Source organism: Engystomops pustulosus, chromosome 3 (assembly GCF_040894005.1).
Source record: "Engystomops pustulosus chromosome 3, aEngPut4.maternal, whole genome shotgun sequence".
NCBI classification, from domain to species: Eukaryota; Metazoa; Chordata; class Amphibia; order Anura; family Leptodactylidae; genus Engystomops; species Engystomops pustulosus.
Window position 1 is genome coordinate 76,511,447 of NC_092413.1, and position 20,850 is coordinate 76,532,296.

The 20,850-nt window shown below is 40.8% G+C and overlaps 1 protein-coding gene across 2 annotated transcripts in view; it reads left to right on the forward strand.

Annotated features, from left to right (window-relative positions):
* The window catches only part of URB2 (URB2 ribosome biogenesis homolog), a 106,058-nt gene that overhangs the window by 47,362 nt on the left and 37,846 nt on the right, over positions 1-20,850 (forward strand). For both annotated transcript variants that reach the window (XM_072141133.1, XM_072141132.1), the window contains exon 5: positions 11,862-12,022. In XM_072141133.1, coding sequence (XP_071997234.1) covers positions 11,862-12,022 — 161 coding nt within the window. The remainder of the gene's footprint in view (positions 1-11,861; positions 12,023-20,850) is intronic.

Below are 20,850 nucleotides of genomic sequence, written 5' to 3' on the forward strand. Positions count from 1 at the left end.
GAAGGAGTTAGAATAAGTGCCAAGGAAGGGGCACTATCAAATTCAGTTAGAAGATCACTTTGGCTTCGCCAGTGGACTGGTGATTTCAGATCGAAGTCAAAATTATGTGGTATTCCATTTGAAGGGGAATACCTATTCGGTTCTGAACTCGACACGCTTTTGGAAAAAGCGGCGGACAGGAAGAAAGGGTTTCCGGAATCCAGAAGTAACCAAAGAAAGCAGCCCTTTCGAGACTCTAAGGACAGAAAACAGCCCTTTAGAGGGAAAGGCAAACAGGGCAGGTGGAGCTACCCTAAAGGAGGGAGAGGAAGGGGCTTCCTTCTCAGTGCCAGCAACTCGGCCCCAGCGTTTAGAAAACAATGACGCCAGGGTGGGGGGAAGACTATTGAAGTTCCACTTCCAGTGGACTCAGATAACATCAAATCCCTGGATACTAAGTATTCTTCAGGAAGGTTACCATCTGGAACTAACCTCTCTTCCCCCCAGAAAATTTGTTTTGACAGAGCAGCCCTCAGAAAACCTCTCAAACTCACTGTGGTTAGAGATACAAAAACTCATTCAGTTGGATGTCATCATCCCGGTACCTCAGACACAGTTAAAAGAAGGACACTACTCTCCCCTCTTCTTGATAAAAAAAACGAATGGCTCTTTCAGGATGATATGCAACCTGAAGAATCTGAACAGGTACATACGATATCGAAAGTTCAAGATGGAAACAGTGAGCTCGGCAGCCGTTCTGATCCAACCAGGAGCGTCTATGTGTACGATAGATCTGAGAGACGCGTATTACCATGTGCCAATACATCAAAAATTCCTCAGATTCGCAGTGAGATCACCTTGGGGAGAAGAGGTCCACTATCAGTACAAGGCGCTGCTTTTTGGGATTTCTTCGGCCCCCAGGACATTCACAAAGATCATGATCGAGGTGATAGCTTTCTTGAGGCGGAAAGGGATTCTAGTCATCCCCTACCTGGACGATCTGTTACTGGTGGCCGGTTCGAAACAAGAGCTTATACACCACCGAGATTTCACAATGAGGATCCTACATCAGTTAGGATGGATAATAAACCTGGAAAAGTCCAAACTAAACCCAAGTACAGAGGTTGTATTTCTAGGAACGTTATTAGATTCGATCCAGCAGATGTCCTTCTTACCACCAGAGAAAGCAACGAGACTAATGCAACATGTTATAATGTTTCAAAAAAGAAGTCATTGCAAGATAAGGGAGGCCATGAGGATACTGGGCCTTATGACATCTTCCATACAGAGTGTACAGTGGAGCCAGAGTCACACCAGAGTCCTTCAAAGTTGGATATTGGCCTCCTGGGACAAAGATCCCCAACATCTAAATCAAAAGATCCAAATTCCGGAAGGGGTCAAGCAATCCCTGGAGTGGTGGATAAATACTTCCAACCTGGGAAGAGGAATATCATGGCATCCCTGGCCAGTGATAAATATCCGGACGGACGCAAGTCAGTCAGGATGGGGAGCGGACATAGCAGGCCTTCCCGTTCAAGGTCTTTGGCCGTCCTCGACCAGATCCCGTTCCTCGAACTTCCGAGAACTGAGAGCTGTACTAGAGACTTTAAGAGCAAGTGCTCAAAGCCTGAGGGGAAAACATGTAAGAGTTTATTCAGACAACACCACCACGGTGGCTTATCTCCGTCATCAGGGGGGTACCAGGAACCCCGATCTCCTCAGTCTTTCAGACAAGATATTCATCTGGGCAGAAACCAACATCCGCTCTCTTTCAGCCACCCATCTAAAGGGAGAAATGAATCAAATAGCGGACTTTCTCAGTCGTCAGACGATAGACCACAACGAGTGGTGTCTAAACGAGAACATCTTTTCAAGTCTCATACAAAAATGGGGACAACCAGTGACAGATCTTTTTGCCACCAGCAAAAATACAAAAGTTCCTCATTTCTTCTCTCTGGATCCAAATACTCCGGTTTGCCAAAGGGATGCCTTCAGCCAGTCCTGGAGCGGACCTCTAATGTACGCATTTCCTCCTATACCTCTCATAGCGAGAGTGATTCAGAAGATCAGAGAAGACCAAGCAAAGGTTATACTCATTGTTCCCTGGTGGCCAAAGAGGAACTGGTTTCCGTGGCTAGGAAAGATGGCATTGGAAGAACCTGTCATGCTGGAACCTCTAAACAACCTTCTGTTCCAGGGTCCAGTTTACCATCCAGATCCACAGGCTCTCCGGCTCTCGGCTTGGATCCTGAAAGGCGATTGCTGATATCCAGGGGACTATCAAACAAGGTAATTTCCACACTCAAAGCGAGCCGCAAACCAGTTACCCACAAAATCTATGCCAGGATATGGGGAAGATTTGTGTCTTTTTGTGGCAGGACTCCTCCTAACCAAATGTCCCCTAATGTCTCACAGGTGCTCGACTTCTTGCAAGCAGGGTTTGACAAGGGCCTTAAGACGAATTCCTTAAAAGTCCAAATTTCAGCCCTCAGTGCCTTTTTCGACACCCCATTAGCCGAAAATAGATGGATCCAAAGGTTTGTCAAAGCTACGGCTAGACTAAGACCTCAAATAAAACAGAATATCCCCAATTGGGATCTTTCATTAGTACTGGATTATCTCACAAAAATACCGTTTGAACCTCTAGAGTCGGTCAAGCTTAGAGAATTAACACTAAAACTCACCTTTCTCATAGCCATAACAACAGCTAGGCGTTTGGGTGAGATCCAAAGTTTGTCTATTAAAGAACCATATCTTAAAATATGTGAAGATAAGATTGTACTAATGTTAGATAAAGCCTTTACTCCCAAAGTAGCCTCATCTTTTCATCGTAACCAAGAGATTATTCTGCCTTCCTTCTGTCAGAATCCAAAACATCCCAAAGAACAGGAGTGGCATACGCTAGATGTCAGAAGATACCTTCTACATTATCTCGAAGTTACCAAATCCTGGAGAAAAGACAACAACATTCTCCTACAATTTAAAGGAAAGTGCAAGGGCAGAAAAGCTTCAAAGGCATCCATCGCCAGGTGGATAAGAACAGTCATCAAAGAAGCTTATGATGCCAACAACCTGGACATTTCAGGGACTATTAGGGCCCACTCGACCCGAGGAGTGGCAGCCTCCTGGGCGGAAAAACGGGGCGCCTCATTAGAGGACATATGTAGAGCAGCTACCTGGTCTACTCACCTAACTTTTGCCAAACACTATAGGCTAGATGTTCAAAGTGCTAGAGACCAGTCCTTCGGAAGGAAGGTCTTACAAGCTGTTGTCCCACCCTAATTATTTATCTGGTACATCTCCAGTTGGGGCCGTTATGGGGGACGCTATGGAAAAGGAGAATTATTCTCACCGTTAATTCGGTTTCCATTAGTCCACCATGACGGCCCATATATATTTCCCACCCTGTAATTTGAAAAAAGTTAAAATTGCCTATTTGTTCTGTGTGCATTGATAACATACAATAAATGGGTTGCATCCAAGGCCGGTGTAGTTATTTGGTAGCCACTGGTGTACGGATGCCGGGGTGGGGTATTTAACCTCTCTGCTTCCTGTCCCTACAGAGGTCAAGGGTCATCCTCCAGTTGGGGCCGTCATGGTGGACTAATGGAAACCGAATTAACGGTGAGAATAATTCTCCTTTTCTTCATATTGGATGCATTGTGAGGTCTTGGCCTCCCCCTCTCCCATGCGGTGCACCACATCGGAGGGCCCAGAGTCCTGACCAGGAACGTAGGTGGAGAAAAGAAATGATTTGATTTGTAAGTAATTAAAGAGGGGAGGAAAAATCTATCCTACAGTTCTGGAAATATCTGCAAATCTAAACTGACCTTTTTCATGCCATGGCTTAGCCCATCTCCCCTCCATACCCGCAGGCAGTCCCGGGTTTTAAAGAAAGGAGGTCATGGGGGAGTGTTCAGAATGCAGAGGGAAGCGAGAAATACAAGATCTCCATAATGCTTTGGTGTGTGACATCGTGCCCAGCAATTGGGAAGGCGGGGCAGGGGATGGGTCCCAAAGAAAAGCATTGGGGTGAATTTGGACTCTCCACAATTTCTCCACCTCAATCGACCTACAATATGCGTATAAGGAGGACTAAGCTGGGATTCTCCTCAGGTGTGTTGCCCAATAGTATTTCGTTAGGTCTGGGACTACTAATCCACCTCTGTCCCGGGGCAATATTGGGATTTGTTTAGAGATGCAGTGACGTCTATGCATTCAGATAAATTGCAACACGGAACTTTGGAACGCTTGTAGCGTTCTCTGTGGGATAGGCAAGGTTTCAAAGTGATACAGAAGATTTGGCAGTATGGTCAGCTTGACTGTCGTGATTCTCCAAAAGAAAGTAATTGGGAGTTTATGACATCTGTGCAATAACTGCCACAGGGACGTAAACAGTGCAGGGAAATTTTGACTGTACAGAGACTTGTATGATGTAGTTATGTAGACTGAGTTATTTTAGACAAGCAATACCAAAAAAAGTATATAGGATACCAAAGTAACTAAATAAATGATAGATCATATAATTTCATACTCAATCTGTAAATCAATACACAGCTTTATTTAATCGGCCATCAAAAAACATACGGTTAAAAACACACACAAAACCACAAAGGTGTGGCGGTGGTCTATAGTAGTACAGTACATGATAAATGCATTAAAGATACCATACAGACAACAGTATACACAATTAGGCTGTAACCAGTTATATTACCCACCAGGGTGTAGTAAGTAGCCAAAAAATTGTTTTAGAATAGTAAATCTGACCACCGCCACAGCACCCCGACGCGTGTTTCGACGTCGCTTCCTCTAGGCGAGTTATTTTAGAGCCTTCGTTTGCCATTAATAGTTATACTTGGATTGGAGAAGGGCTACCATATCTTAAGGGATATTTATTGGCAATGCTGCCAGTACTGCGCTGAGTCCTGTGAATAGCGCTTAGTGGTTACAGCTACTGCACGGAGACGATGCTGGTTCAGCTCTGCACAGGAGCCAAACCGGCATCAGGGGTCGCTGGATGTCAGCGGTAATCTACCACTGACAACCCCGGCTAACACCCGTGGTCGGAGTGGGCTCCGATCGCGGGTGTTTAACCCGTTAAATGCCCCGGTCCACACGACCGGGGCATTTAACATGCCTTCCCGGGGTCTTTCCCCCACGATCAGCACCCCCGCGCCGTTTTCGGAGGCACCCTGGGGTCCGATCGGTCAGTCTGGTCACGGGGATTTCCCAGAGGGGCGTTCCTTTATAGTGTATGAAATTTCATCTGCAGTAATGGGGGCCCTCTCTGTATGCCCTGGCTGGGTCTCTGGCTTTTGTAGAGAACCCTCCATGACACCACTCCCCTCCTGGTGGCTGTGTAAGGGGGGTTTTGGGGTTCTCTGCTGTGGAGCACTATAGGGTACCGTACAGGGGACTGCCAATGACCTGAATAGTACTACAAACACAGGGAAGCCAGCTAACCAATCCAGTCCACAATCGCCCTGGTGCAAGGAGGAAAATGCAAGAGCAGTCTCAATATGGCAACGAAGCAAGTAACTCCAGCATGTCCATGGGAGATCTGCTAAAATTTTCTATTTTATTCTGTAATTCATAAAATCCAGTAAAGACATCTCATCGTTAACACGGACATCATGAATGGACCATTGCGTTTTAAGACTTAATCACGGTCCTATTTAAACTTAATGTTCCTAACCTGTTGGAGTGGGCCTGGATCAAGTGATTCATGTACACTTCACCAAAGGAACTGTACCCACATACGTCACCAGGCATATGTAATAGACTTAAGGATAGATGACAAGGGCAAAGGAGTATTGGATGTAGCTAAAAACAAAATGAATAAAATACAAAGAAATACGTTAAGGTCAAGTAAGCGAAGTTGTGCAGAAAAAAAATAGTAAGTCACCAATAGTTTTTGTAACTACATACAATCAACAATTTTCTAAAATTAAAAACATTAAAAAATTTTAATTCTTGAACAACATGAGGAAATTGCCGTTTGTATAGAAGGAGAAGTTTTGGTATAGCTCAAAACGGACTCCCACAATAGGTAGCCAAATTAGTACAAGTCTGTTCAGTATTAGCAACAAATTAATCTTGGCTATAACAAGTACAGCAGCTTATATCTTAGCGGTTTCTAAACACGGTTTTTCAATAAAATAGTAATATGTTTGTAAATTTAAAATAATCATATGGTAAAATATAAACATTAGATGGATATGTATTATGAACAATTATGACATATTATATTCAATACATCTTTTTCAACATGATTACCATTGTATTCTAATGTATATATGTTTTAACCCCTTCCCGACGCGTGCTGGCTCATGAATGGAGTCGGCTCCATACAGAACTGTTGTTAGCTGCATATTGTAGTTGACACCATGCAGTAACAACTACGACTGGAGATTCCTCCGATCGTGGGTGTTAACTCCTTACACACCATGTTCACGCATTACCGTGGGTAAGGCAGTTCTCTTGTTCAAAAAGGTCAGGGAAATAAAAGTGTTTAAATCCCACATATTTGATATCGCCACATACTTGGCATCATTTTTGGACCTGCTTAGCGAACGCTGTGGAAAAAAACCTGAAAAACTTACAAAAAATGTTCTAAAACGTGATCAAAAACCGTTATAAGCACCAAAATGGTACCACTGAAAAGAACTTGTCCCGCAACAAATAAACCCAGAACCAACTCTGTCAACCAAAAAATACTAAAGTTATGCCTCTGAAGAGATGGCGATATTAACCTCTTAAGGACGCAGCCATTTTGTAGCTTAAAGCTCAGCCCGATTATTTATTTATTTATTTATTTTTTTGGATTCTGATTTGCGCCGCTTTATATGGTTATAACTTTTGAACAATGTTACTTATCAAAGCGATTCTGAGATTGTTTTTTTTTTTTCCCCACATGTTGTACTTCCGTTTAGTGGTAAATTTTGGCTGATAAGTTTTGCGTTTATTTACCCACAAAAAAGAAAATGATGAATTTTTTGAAAAATTTGCCATTTTTGAAATTCTAAATCATCACGTTTTCAGATAGATTTACCACCTAAATAAGTTGTTGAATTACATTTCCCATATGTCTACTTTACCTTTTTATATTTTTTGAAATGTCTGAATAATTTATTTTGATGTCACGCGGCTTACAAATCGATTAGCGCTTTTCAGGATTTTCATAATTGTCTATTTTGGGGATAAATACAGTTTTGAATGAAACTGTACTTATTTAGCATCAAAACCTCCTATATAACAACCCATTTTCAAATCTGCACCCCTCAAGCTATCAAAAACAGCTTTTACGAAGATTGTTAACCCCTTGAGATCTTCATAGTAATTGAATCAAAATGGAGGTGAAATTTAGAATAGTCAAATTGTGCCGGTTATACTTTCATTTAGCCCTAAAATTTACACATTTCCAAAAGATAAAAAGAGAAAACCCACCATACAATTTTTTCTATAATTTCTCCCGAGTACAGAGACCCCCAACATGTGGTTGTTTCTTGTTTTATGGGGACACAGCGAGGCGCTGAAGGGAAGGAGCGCCCTGCAGCTGCCAGGATTTTATTTTCCTCATTGGCCCCTGTTGTAGACTATAAAATTTTAGATTTTGCGTTATTGGGGCCATGTGACGGCATTTTTTTTGCGGGATGAGATGCTTTTTCCAATGTTACCATTTTGGGTTTGGTATTGTTGAATATTTAGGAGGAGTAGAAAAGCATCAATTCCTGTACTGGATTTTTAACTTTTTTATTTTTTTGGTGTTCACCGTTTAGCCTAATAATTATGTTATCTTTATTTTACGGGTCGATAAGATTACTGCGATACCATACATGAATATTTTTTCTTACGTTTTACTAAATTTGTCAAAAAACCCCTAATGTGGGGAAAAATCTATCATTTTTGTATTGCCGTCTTCCAAGTGGCATAACATTATTTTTTTTGGATACGGAGCTGGTTGGTGGCTTGTTTTTTGCGGGACATGTTGTACATTGCACCAGTATCATTCTGGAGAACTGCCCCCCCCTCCTTACATTAAATAGTTAATAAAATCTCATTGAAAAGCTAAGGACTAGCTAAAATGAAGTATTTTTAAAGTGGATCTAGTCGCTCAAAAAAATTAGCCCTTATTTGTCAAAAAATTCTCCTTCGCAACGCACGCCATAGTAGGTATTTGTAAGCGGGGGAGTATGCATTACAGCTTGCCAATTGTCATGCGCTATGTATTATCTTGGCTATTTTTGTGCCTGAATTTCCTCCAGGGTTCCCATAGAAGCAAAAGTGAGTCAGTTAATCCTTTTTTTTCAGTATAACGGGAGTGTTGTACCATTTTGTCACGGTCGTATATGTGTTTTCTTGTATCCTCACGATTCATGTGTTGCCTTTAGTTCTGCTACATGTATGAAAGTTATTTCCTCCTGCTGTACTTTTACTGCCTCTCTTAACTCTTCATATGGTGTAGAGTGAAATTGTTTGAGGGGAGTTTCGGACTTCCCTTTTAGCTTTAATCAGGAAGGGCAATAAGTTGCTAGGCATCAGGGAGGAAGGTATATAAAAGATATATATTTTTTTGTATCCCTAGGGATTGCAATGTTTTAATCTTTTCTATTGCTATGGTGTTTGTTTATTGGTTGCTTATATTTGTTCCATAATTTTGCTCTTTCTCGGCTCTACTGAACCCAGTTCTATTTCTGTGCTTAGGTTAGAGAAGTTAGTGTTTTGTAGTTGCATCCATCTTTTGAGGTTTACCGCTCTCTGATAAGTTCTCACTTCTGGTAAGCCAAATCCTCCATTTAGTTGTTGGACAATCTATCGTAAGCCACTCTCGCCTTTCTGCCTCTCCACAAGAATTTGGTGAAATTGATCTGAGCTTAGAGAAGAATATGCTTGGTAATGCTATTGGGATCATGTGTAGTAAATACAAGATTTTTGGCATTATGAATGCTTTGAGTAGGTTTTTCCTGCCCATCCAAGAAACGAATGGGAGTGAGTCGAAAGTGGATTGCATTAGGCTAAGCAGAAGGACCTAATTTTCTTTATAGAGGGAAGACACATTTTAATTGCCTTAAAGTGTAACCGACATCTGAGCAAAAAAAATTTAAAAAACCCAATTATGCTCCAGTTGTCCCTGTGAATAATTCCTCTAAGTATTTTGCCTATAAGCCAACATTTAGTATCCCAAAAATGCTCCAGGAATATCGGGGAATACTTAGGAGTGACACTCACCTGAAAAATTCAATCCCTTAAAATGCTAGAATTGTTTTCCATATAGCTAAATCAATTAAAAATCTTGTAGCACCAAGCAAGTTACTGGAACACCTAACGACCTAAAGCTTTCACTCATGATTGTGTCCCTTTTAGCGTGGGAGTTTTTAAGTTCCATCTTAAAAAATGTCTGTTGTAAATTTTTCAGGGACAAAGCCACTTCTTTTGATTGTGAAAATACAGGTGAGACTTTCACATGGGAGTCTCTGATGAATTTTGATTCTTCCTATGTATTGGGTTTCATCTGTGATATGTGAGCCATACCACGCAATCCTTGCAGATTGTTTCAAAACTAAAACAGGCTGCCTGAAATAAAGTTTGTCTAAGCATTTGGCCACTGCACATAATAAAGATTTTGATCTTCTAAATCAGGAACCGCTAAATAAAAGGGGAATGTATTGGATTTACAAGCTTCAGAGCTTGTCCTGTAATGTTCTAAATGAAGCCATCAAGTCAGTTTGACCCTTGGCAAATTGCAGCTTCATTACTTTCTGAGCTTTCGTGCTACCGACTACGAGATCATGAGCATTTTGTCAGTCTTGGCTTCCATAGCCATCTAGCGATCTCCCCCATTTGTGGTTATTCCCCCCTGTTTTTGAGTATCCTAGGCTATTTCTTTTCACTGTGTACAATTGTATTAAATAGGGAATTTTTGTACACCTTTATTCAGTTGTTAAGTTTCACAAATGGTCAACCTTGGATGTCAGGGCAATTCTGACTTCTGTTTGTCAGATTTGCATGTCCCTTTCGACTGTTGCCTTCTTCCACAGTTTTTTTTTTTTTTAAGTGCACAACTTTACCAAATAGAGCAATTTGATATATTTTTCCAATTTTTTTTTTACAATATAATTTTTTGTATATACTTCACTTCCTGTCAGCATATCAGCTGAAATGCTTTGTACAAGTGTTTTATGAGCAATCAACACATTACCTGTACCATTGGGCAGCTCCTACTTCATCCTGTGGCTATTTGGTGTATGCTGCTCTCTGAAACTCCGATTTCAAATTTAAAAAATAAACCCCCGACCAGCGACCCCCCCCCCCCCCCCAATTTGGAAACTGCTCCCATAAAGGACTTTATCGTGGGATACAATGAGCATTGGGTGTGCACTGGGTGTTACACAAAGATTGTCAATGTAGACAACACCCCATAAACTGCTATGTGGGTGATCACTAGTGAAGAATTTGAAATGTTTCTCTGCATTCTGGAACTAGCTTTTTGTTTGCAATAAAAAAAGTGTTAAATTTTGGCAACACCTCCTAATAAATTCCTTTTAAAATATTTTCTTTCTATTTTTTTTTCTTTCTATATTTTCTATCATGACAGATAGTTATATATTATATTTTCTGTCATGATTCATGGAGTTCCACCTATCAGCAAAAGTTGTATGGCGTCCAAAAAAAGAAATCTATGATCCAGAAGCCAAATAACACTCGTTCAAGTATTACATTGTATTACATTATGTTTAATAATACACATCTTGTTAGGCACACAGCATGATGCATAAGGGAAGGTGCCATATGTCTGACTTTTGAAATGCAGTTTTGGTCGATTTTATTTCTTGGTTATCATGGCACTGCTGTGTCACTTTTGAAGTGCCTGGGAAGTGGATACCCTGGTAAATGACACCGTCATGCAGTGGTGGGAAACATATTTACCCCTTCTTTATTTCTTAATCTTTTGGATGTTTTTTACCAAACAAATTTTAATATTTGAAATGTATAACATGAGTAAACACAATAATCAAAACCTTCAGGTGAAAAACTAATTGACCCCCTAATAATGGGTTGGCCATCCTTAGCAGCAATACAGCATTTGAAATAACCACCAATGAGTCTGGAGGCAATTAGAGGAATTTTGGCCTAGTCATCTTTGCAGAATTGTTGTAATTCACCCACACTTTGGCTTAAGCCATTTAGAGGTGGACTTAATGGTGAGTTTCGGATAATTGTTCTATATGTGGATTTTTCTTGGGGGGGGGGGGGTGTTGTATTTGATTATTTTGTTATATTAAAGGCCCAATACTTTATCTCAGTTTTAACATGATACGCTGCAATACTGATGTATTGCAGTGTATAGTAACTGTAGGGCCATGGTCACTTTTTGTGTCGCACTGCAGATAAATTATATACTGGCTATTCAGTTTCCACACTGTTATTTGCTGACCTCTATGGTTCATCTAATCAATTTAAAGGAAATCCACCATCAAAATCAAGCATGATAAACCAGGGACACTTGCTCATAGATCTAGGAACATTGACCATTATCTATGTTATCTATGGCCTCCTTCCTTCTAAAATTAACTTTTAAAATTATTCTAATGAGTCTGGTATGCTCTGGGGGTGTTACCAGAGCTCTTTAGTGCTGCAGATTCTGAGTCGGTTACAATGAGTAGATCATGGCTCACCCAACCCCCTTCTCTCTCCATCTTCCCTCCACCTGTGTAATCTAAAATATATACCACAGTCACATCTATGATCTATCTATGGATCTATGAGAAAGTTATTATGCTTGATTTTGATTTCCTTTAACCTGCATTTCTAGGTGATGAACTTGTAATACCTTGTCTTAACAGAATATTAAATATATTAACTTCTTCCTTTCCCCCCCTGAGGTCCGTGGTTCAATAAAGACTTACTACACAATGCTGAAATAGAGCTGCAACACTTATTAAATGGAGTGACAGAAAATTGTTCCTGTGAAGAATTTCACACATTACTGAAATTTGTGTTTCAGAAGCTTGAAGTCGGGAACTTGTGGAGACAGAATTATAAGGTAGGAAATTATCTTGTTTTACCAGTTCATTTTTTAAAAGCAGTTGTCATTATGCCCTCATAAAATAAATTCACAACTGTAAACCCATGTGTATTTATTTCTGGCCAGCTGCTTTAACCCCTTAACCACTTGGCCTTTTTTAGTTTTTTCACTTCCATTTTTCACTCCCCACATTCAAAAATCTATAACTTTTTATTTTTCCACATAAAGAGCTCTGTTATGGCTTATTTTCTGCGTAACAAATTGCACTTCGTAGTGACGGTATTTAATATTCCATGACGCGTACTGGGAAGTGGGAAAAAAATTCCAAATGCAGTGAAAATGGTGAAAAAACACCATTTTTGTGGGCTTGGATTTTACAGCTTTCACTTAGCGCCCCAAATGACATGTCTACTTTATTCTTTGGGTTGCTACAATTACGTGGATACCAAATTTGAATAGGTTTTATAATGTTTTCATACATTTTAAAAAAAATGTACTAGTACGGTGCGTGTCGGGAAGGGGTTAAAAAAAATCTTTGCTTTTTTTTAGTACTATAAAAAAAGGTCTCTATTGTGTTCTGTGTCCCATATTTTTTGGGGAATTGAAAAAAGGATTATGCTTTATTATTAGTCATTAATGCTGGCTGTAGCACAATATTTGCTTTGGAAAGTGTATCGAAAGCTAAAACTGGCAATGGGTGGTAAACTGAAGGAACCCCTTTCCCTAGAATGGATACAAAAATAAATCATAAACTTTTATAAATGCCTGAGCTATCAAAATCTAAAGGGATCAAAAGGCCATATACAGTTAGGAGGGGAAAAAAAGCATTTTGTCAGCCACCAATTGTGCACGTTCTCTGATTTAAAAGGACGAGAGGCCTTTAATTGACATCCATAGGTAGATCTCAACTATTAGAGACAAAATATGAAACTAATAAAGAAAATCACAGAATGTATTAGCAAATTATGATGAAAATGGGAAATGCATTGGTCACAGCCTCCCAAGTAAGCCCCAGTGTATATAGCCGGCCAGCCCCTGCCCCAGTGTATATAGCCGGCCAGCCCCTGCCCCAGTGTATATAGCCGGCCAGCCCCTGCCCCAGTGTATATAGCCGGCCAGCCCCTGCCCCAGTGTATATAGCCGGCCAGCCCCTGCCCCAGTGTATATAGCCGGCCAGCCCCTGCCCCAGTGTATATAGCCGGCCAGCCCCTGCCCCAGTGTATATAGCCGGCCAGCCCCTGCCCCAGTGTATATAGCCGGCCAGCCCCTGCCCCAGTGTATATAGCCGGCCAGCCCCTGCCCCAGTGTATATAGCCGGCCAGCTCCTGCCCCAGTGTATATAGCCGGCCAGCCCCTGCCCCAGTGTATATAGCCGGCCAGCCCCTGCCCCAGTGTATATAGCCGGCCAGCCCCTGCCCCAGTGTATATAGCCGGCCAGCCCCTGCCCCAGTGTATATAGCCGGCCAGCCCCTGCCCCAGTGTATATAGCCGGCCAGCCCCTGCCCCAGTGTATATAGCCGGCCAGCCCCTGCCCCAGTGTATATAGCCGGCCAGCCCCTGCCCCAGTGTATATAGCCGGCCAGCCCCTGCCCCAGTGTATATAGCCGGCCAGCCCCTGCCCCAGTGTATATAGCCGGCCAGCCCCATAAATGTTTAATATTCCACTCAAAATGCATGTATTGTCAAAAAATATTACAATATTACATTTGTAGACCACAACGACATCTTGTTTTAACCCCTATAAAACACCTAAAGGATTAACTAACTTCTTAAAAGTGCTTTTTCGTACATTACGGTGTGTAGCTTCCATAATGGAGTATTTTACTACCGTATTTTCCGGGTCATAAGGCGCACCGGACTATAAGGCACATTACTAAAAAAGGCCTTATATATGGAATAATTCCATATATAAGGCGCACCGGACTATAAGGCGCAGGGTCCGGGGGCATGGAGGAGGTCCGGGGGCGTGGTGTGAAAACATAAGGCGCAACGGACTATAAGGCGCACTTTGGATTTCTAAGGAAATCTAAGGTTTTTATGTGCGCCTTATAGTCCGGAAAATACGGTAGTCTTGCTATTATTGAGGCCTCTTAGTCATTTCAAAGTTGAGCAGGTCCCTCTAAATACAGGTTTTGGTGATATGTAAAAACTGCACCCAGAGATCGCAATAACGCCTCTACAAGCGTCTATGACGCATGCTGAGGCTCATTTACTCTCCAAAAAAAACACCAAGCGTATAAATAATTTGTAAGCGCTGTCTGGCTCTTGGCAGTAGCGATGTGCAGCTGCCGCCTGCTATTGTGTGAGAGACAGCGCGGACAGCGGAGCTCTCTGCCCCACTACACTGCTGAGATGTATCTGCTCGTCCCCCGCAGAAAAGGAGCTCAGGACACGCCCCCCTCAGCACGGAGCAGTCACTGTCTTCTCCCAGCTGCTCTGTGTCTGTGATATTGCATATAGGGAGCAGTAGGGGGTATCACATTACACTGAGGGCAAGGCACAAGCAGGAGGACAGGACATGTGACCTTTACTGCGGTCTCTGCTCCTCCTCCCCTCCTGACTGTCTCTCTAGTTCTAATACACACAGTTGCACATGCGCACTAGCAGTGAGCATTGAGAGAAAGGAGAGTGGACGAGCGTTTGATTCCAAAGGTGTATGTTGTCATCTGTGGTGGTCCTGTGCCTGCTGTGGTGGTCCTGTGCCTGCTGTGGGGGTCTCACAGGTTTGTGTGACTGACCTATTCCCAGGGAGTTCAATTGATTAATAGTGGTTACCTGAGTCTGACATAAAATGTATTCAATAAAGTACAAAATAGTTATAATTGAGGTTCTATGCATGGGTGGACTGCATGGGACACAGGAGGGGACAGTGCTTGTACAAAAGGCCCCAGAGCTTGCAATCTATGAGGAGGGGACACAGGAGGTGACAGTGCTTGTACAATGGTCACAAGAGCTTACAATCTATGAGGAGGGAACACAGGAGGGGACAGTGCTTGTACAATGGTCACAAGAGCTTACAATCTATGAGGAGGGAACACAGGAGGGGACAGTCCTTGTACAATGGTTACAAGAGCTTACAATCTATGAGGAGGGAGGGGGGCACAGGAGGTGACCGTGCTTGTATAATGGCCACAAGAGCTTACAATCTATGAGGAGGGGGACACAGGAGATGACAGCGCTTGTACAATGGTCACAGGAGCTTACAATCTATGAGGAGGAGGGGACACAGGAGATGACAGCGCTTGTACAATGGTCACAAAGCTTACAATCCTATGAGAAGGAGGAGGAGACACAGGAGGTGACAGCGCTTGTACAATAATCCAGGAATTTCAAGTAAGGTATAAAATAAATAAATACCCTCAAAGACCCTAAGGCTGTGTTCACGTTGTATTGAAACTCATTCTATTGAACAAAATCCTCCCCGAACCAAAACACTTGTGCTCAGTAAGCAGCAACTTTATCGCGGCCAAACACATCTTGCTAGTTATTGAAAGCAAGTGCATTGTTCAGAAGGCTTATGTTTTTGGGAAGGACTATCGCCCGATAAACTTTAGTAAAAAAATAAACGCAACACCCCAAAAATAAATATTAAATAAATTTGGTGGCGGCAGCCCCAGCCTGCTCAGTGTGGGGAGGTAGAGGGTTTGCGGCTGGCTATTAACAATGTATACGACTAGGAGTTATATATTTGTATTACTGAAAATTCCATACTCTTCCTCGGCTAAAAATACTCCTCAAAAATGGTAGGAGGAGTATTATTACCCTTCTGTAAAAATGTTAGTGCGACCTCTGACTGCACCCAAATTCTAAGCCTCATAACATTCTAGTAAAATATGTAGAATGTTAAAAAACCATGTCTACATAAAGCAGGCATTTGGGAAATGTAAGTTATGAATTAATGTGGGTGCTATGACTATTTGCATCAAAAGTAGAGAATTTAGAACTTTTGAAAATTAGGAATTTTTTTTTTTGATGGATAAAATAATTTAAACTAATTTGAAGTACAATTTGTCACGAGAAAACATTCTCAAAATCCCCTGGATATCTTATAGCGCTTCAAAATTGGGCAGCTTTGAAAATTGGGGCCGCGTCTTAGAGGCCAAAATAGGCTGAGTCCTGAAGGGGTTAAAGACACCTGTCCAATAGTCACACTCCCAACTCCACTATGGTGAGGACCAAAGAGTTGTCGAGGGACATCAGTAACTTGGTACAGCAGGTAGCTTCAAGTAGGGTATAGCAAACAACATTGACGGTTATGTTATATGGAATTGTTTTCCTTAAGTGTATTCCCATTTCAGCAAATTAATGTTATTGTTTTTATGATAAAAAGTTAAACAATTTTCCAATAGGCTTTCTGTATCAAATCCTCGTAGTTTTCTAGATCTCTGCTTATTTTCATTCTATAGGAAGCTGTTTACTTCCAGAAATCTGACCATGGTCACACAGGTGCATGACTCATTATGTCATAGAGAGTAATCAGAGCTGTGTTTTATAACGAGCCATGCACCTTTGTGACCATGGTCAGATTTTTGTCGACTGGAAGTAAATATAGAAGCTTACTATAGAATGAAAGCAAGCAGAGAACTAGAAAACATTGAGGAATTGATACAAAGTATATTGGAAAATTGTATAACTGTTTATAATACAAACAACACAGACAGTCCCCAGGTTACGTACAAGATAGGTTCTGGAGGTTTGTTCTTAAGTTGAATTTGTATGCATGTCAGAACTGTATATTTTAAAATTGTAACTCCAGAAAAATTTTCTTTGGTCTCTGTGACAATTGGATTTTAAAAATGTTTGTTTGTCATAAGAACCAGGATTAACAAATCTATTGGCAGACACCTTTAACCCCTTAGCGCTCTGCGCCGTAGCTGTACTGCGCTGAGTCCCGCGAATAGCGCTCAGCGCAGTACAGCTACTGCGCAGAGACGATGCCGGTTCAGCGCTGTATAGCAGCCGAACCGGCATCGTTAGCCGCGGGATTTCAACGGTAATCTACCGTTGACATCCCCGGCTAACACCCGCGGTCGGAGTGGGCTCCGATCGCGGGTGTTTAACCCGTTAAATGCCGCGGTCAACGCGACCGCGGCATTTAACATGCCTTCTGGGGGTCTTTACATCACAATCGGCCCCCCCGCACCGTTTTCGGGGGGGCCGATTGCTGTTTTGGCACCTCTGGGGTCCGATCGGGACCCCAGAGAAGCCTAGAGGGTTTACCTTTAAGATGGCGTCTGTGACGTCATCTTAAAGGCAAAGTGTCAGCCTATGCATCTGCATAGGCTGGCACTGATAATACCCTGCAATACATTAGTATTGCAGAGTATTATCAAGAACAAGCAATCAGATGATTGCTTGTTCATATCCCATGGTGGATCATGTAAAAAATGTAAAAAAAAATGTTTTTCAATAAAAAATTACTTTATAAATCACTAAAAATGCCCATAAGCCCAAAAACATATAAAGAGACATATAACACTCAAAAAAGTCTAAATCATAACACAAACCCCACATATATAGTATCATCGCGTCTGTAACAATCCATAGAATAAAACTAAATAACTATTGAACCCATATGATGAACGCCGTAAAAAAAAAACGTTAAAAACCCGCCAAAAATTATGATTTTTACCTATTATATCCCACTAAAAATGCAATAAAAAGTGATCAACAAAACATATGTACTCCAGAATGATATTGTTGCAAAGAACAACATGTCCCGCAAAAAACAAGCCATCAACCAGCTCTGTAGCCAAAAACGTAACAATGTTATGCCATTTGGAAGACGGCGATGCAAAAATGATAGATATTTCCCCACATTAGGGTTTTATTTGGCAAATTTAGTAAAACATAGGAAAAAATATTCATGTCTGGTATCCCCGTAATCGTATCGACCCATAGAATAAAGATAACATGATTGTTAGGCTATACGGTGAACACAAAAAAAAAAAAAAAGTAAAAAATCCAGTACAGAATTGATGCTTTTCTACTCATGACCTCAAAAAAAGTTCCAAAATTTTCAACAATAGGTGATACCAACCCCAAAATGGTAACACTGGAAAAAGCATCTCGTCCCGCAAAAAAAATGCTGTCACATGGCCCAAATAACGGAAAAGCGAAAATGTTATAGCCTTCAAAAGGGGGCAACCAGAAAACTAAAATCCTGGCAGCTGCAGGGTGCTCCTTCCCTTCTGCGCCTTGCTGTGCCCCCATAACACAAGTAATGTCCACATGTGGGGGGGTCTCTGCACTCAGGAGAAATTGTAGAACAAATTTTATGGTGAGTTTTCTCTTTTTATCTTTTGGAAATGTGTAAATTTTAGGGCTAGATGAACGTATAACCGACAAAATTTGACCATTCTAAATTTCACCGCCATTTTGATTCAATTACTATGAAGATCTCAAGGGGTTAACAATCTTTGTAAATGCTGTTTCTGATAGTTTGAGGGGTGCAGATTTGAAAATGGGTTGGTTATATAGGGGGTTTTGTTGCTAAATATGTAAAATTTGATTTCAAACAGTATTTATCCCCAAAATAGTCAATTCCGAAAATACGGAAAATCGCTATTCGATTTGTAGGCCGCGTGACGTCAAAATAAATTATCCAAACATTTCAAAAATTATGAAAATGTAAAGTAGACAAATGGGAAATGTTATTCTGCAAGTTATTTAGGTGTTAAATCTATCTGCCTGAAAACGCGGTGGTTTTGAATTTCGAAAATGGAAAATTTTTCTAAAAATTCATAATTTTTTTCTTTTTTTTGTAAATAAACGCAAAACGTATCAGCCAAAATTTACCACTAAAATGAAGTACAACATGTGGGGAAAAAACAATATCAGAATCGCTTTGATAAGTAACAGTGTTCAAAAGTTATAACCATATAAAGAGACGCAGGTCAAATTTCAAAAAAAAGTTGCGAGCCTTAACCTGCAAACAGGCTGCGTCCTTAAGGGGTTAATAACCGTTATAGCTGTTTATTGTAGCCTAGGGAGAAAGTACAGTAAATTACCAATTAACAGAGGTCCGTTTGTAACTAGGGGTTGTCTGTAAGTCAGGTGTTCTTAAGTAAGGGACCACCTGTGTAACAATAGTTTTCTTTAATGGGAATACCCCTTTAATTCCTTAAAGACGCAGCCATTTTGTAGCTTGAAACCCAGCCCGATTTTTTTGGATTCTGACTTATGTCGCTTTATATGGTTATAACTTTTGAACACTGTTACTTATCAAAACGATTCTGACATTTTTTTTCTCACATGTTGTACTTCATTTTAGTGGTCAATGTTGGCTGATAAGTTTTGCGTTAACAAAAAAAGAAAAAATTATGATTTTTTTTTTTTTTTAATTTGCCATTCTCAAAATTCAAAATCCTTGCGTTTTCAGGCAGATAGATTTACCGCCTAAATAAGTTGCTGAATAACATTTCCCATATGTCTATTTTACATTTTCATTTTTGAAATGTCTGGATAATTTATTTTGATGTCAGGGGGCTTACAAATCAAACATCGATTTTCCATATTTTCAGAATTGACTATTTTGGGGATAAATCCCATTTTGAATGAAATTTTACATATTTAGCATAAAAAAATTTTTTTAGATGGCAAGAGTAAAAAATAATCAATTCTGTACTGGATTTTTTTCCATTTTTATTTTCCTTTGTGTTCACCGTTTATCCTAATAATCATGTTATCTTTATTATATGGGTCGATACGATTACGGGGATACCAGACTTACATTTTACTAAATTTGTCAAATAAAACCGTAATGTGTTTATCATTTTTGCATTGCCGTCTTCCAAGTGGCATAACATTTTTACTTTTTTAGTTACTTTTTAGTGGTTGATGGCTTGTTTTTGCGGGAGATGTTGTACTTTGTAACAGTATCATTCTGGAGTACATATGTTTTTTTTTAACACTTTTTATTGCATTTTATTTTCTTTGTGGGATTCAATAGGTAAAAATAATTTTGGCAGGTTTTTAAGTTTTTTTTAAACGGCGTTCATCGTGCAGGTTACAATTTATTTAGTTCTACATATTGTTACGGATGCGGTTATACTATATATGTGGGGTTTGTGTTATTATTTAGACTTTTTTTAGCGTTATATTTCTCTTTATATGTTATGGGGGTTATGGGCATTTTTAGTGATTTATTACTTTATTTTTTTATTGAATAACTTTTTTTTTTCTTACTAGTTCCAACATGGGACATGAACAAGCAATCATCCCAATCGGATCCCAGTTATGCCATAGCAATGATCGCCGCCCCCCGAAAACGGTTCGGGTGGGCCGATCGTGAGGGGAAAGACCCCCCAAAGGCATGTTAGATGCAGCGGGTGTTACACTGGGGTGCTGGCTAACTGGTTAAGTACCTTCCTCATCCATTCCCTTTCCTTCCTTGGTTGAGCTTGATGTACATGTTTTTTTTCAACCACATAAACTGTCACTTATTTTCCACCATAATTTGCAAATAAATTCTTTAACCCCTTAACGACCTAGCTCTTTTTTTGTTTTTTCATTTCCATTTTTCCACCTCACGGGCTGAGCCCTCTCCATAGCTGGTAAGTCTTTGCTGCGTATCGCATCCAAGACTTAGCGGTAAAACCCGCGATTGGTGCTAACCCGCACATCGCCACCGGCAAGAACATCGCTCCCCGTGACGTCATCAGGGAGCGGCAATCGTCTTCCGAAGACCCGAGGCTGTCTGGATTTGACCCATTCATTCCTATGTGCTAAAAGCACATTGTATTGTATGAGGATGAAAATCCCCATACACTGTCATACAGTAGTATGGCAGTATATGGTAGGATCAATCAGTGTTAAAGTACCCTAGGATATCTGAAAAACAGTAG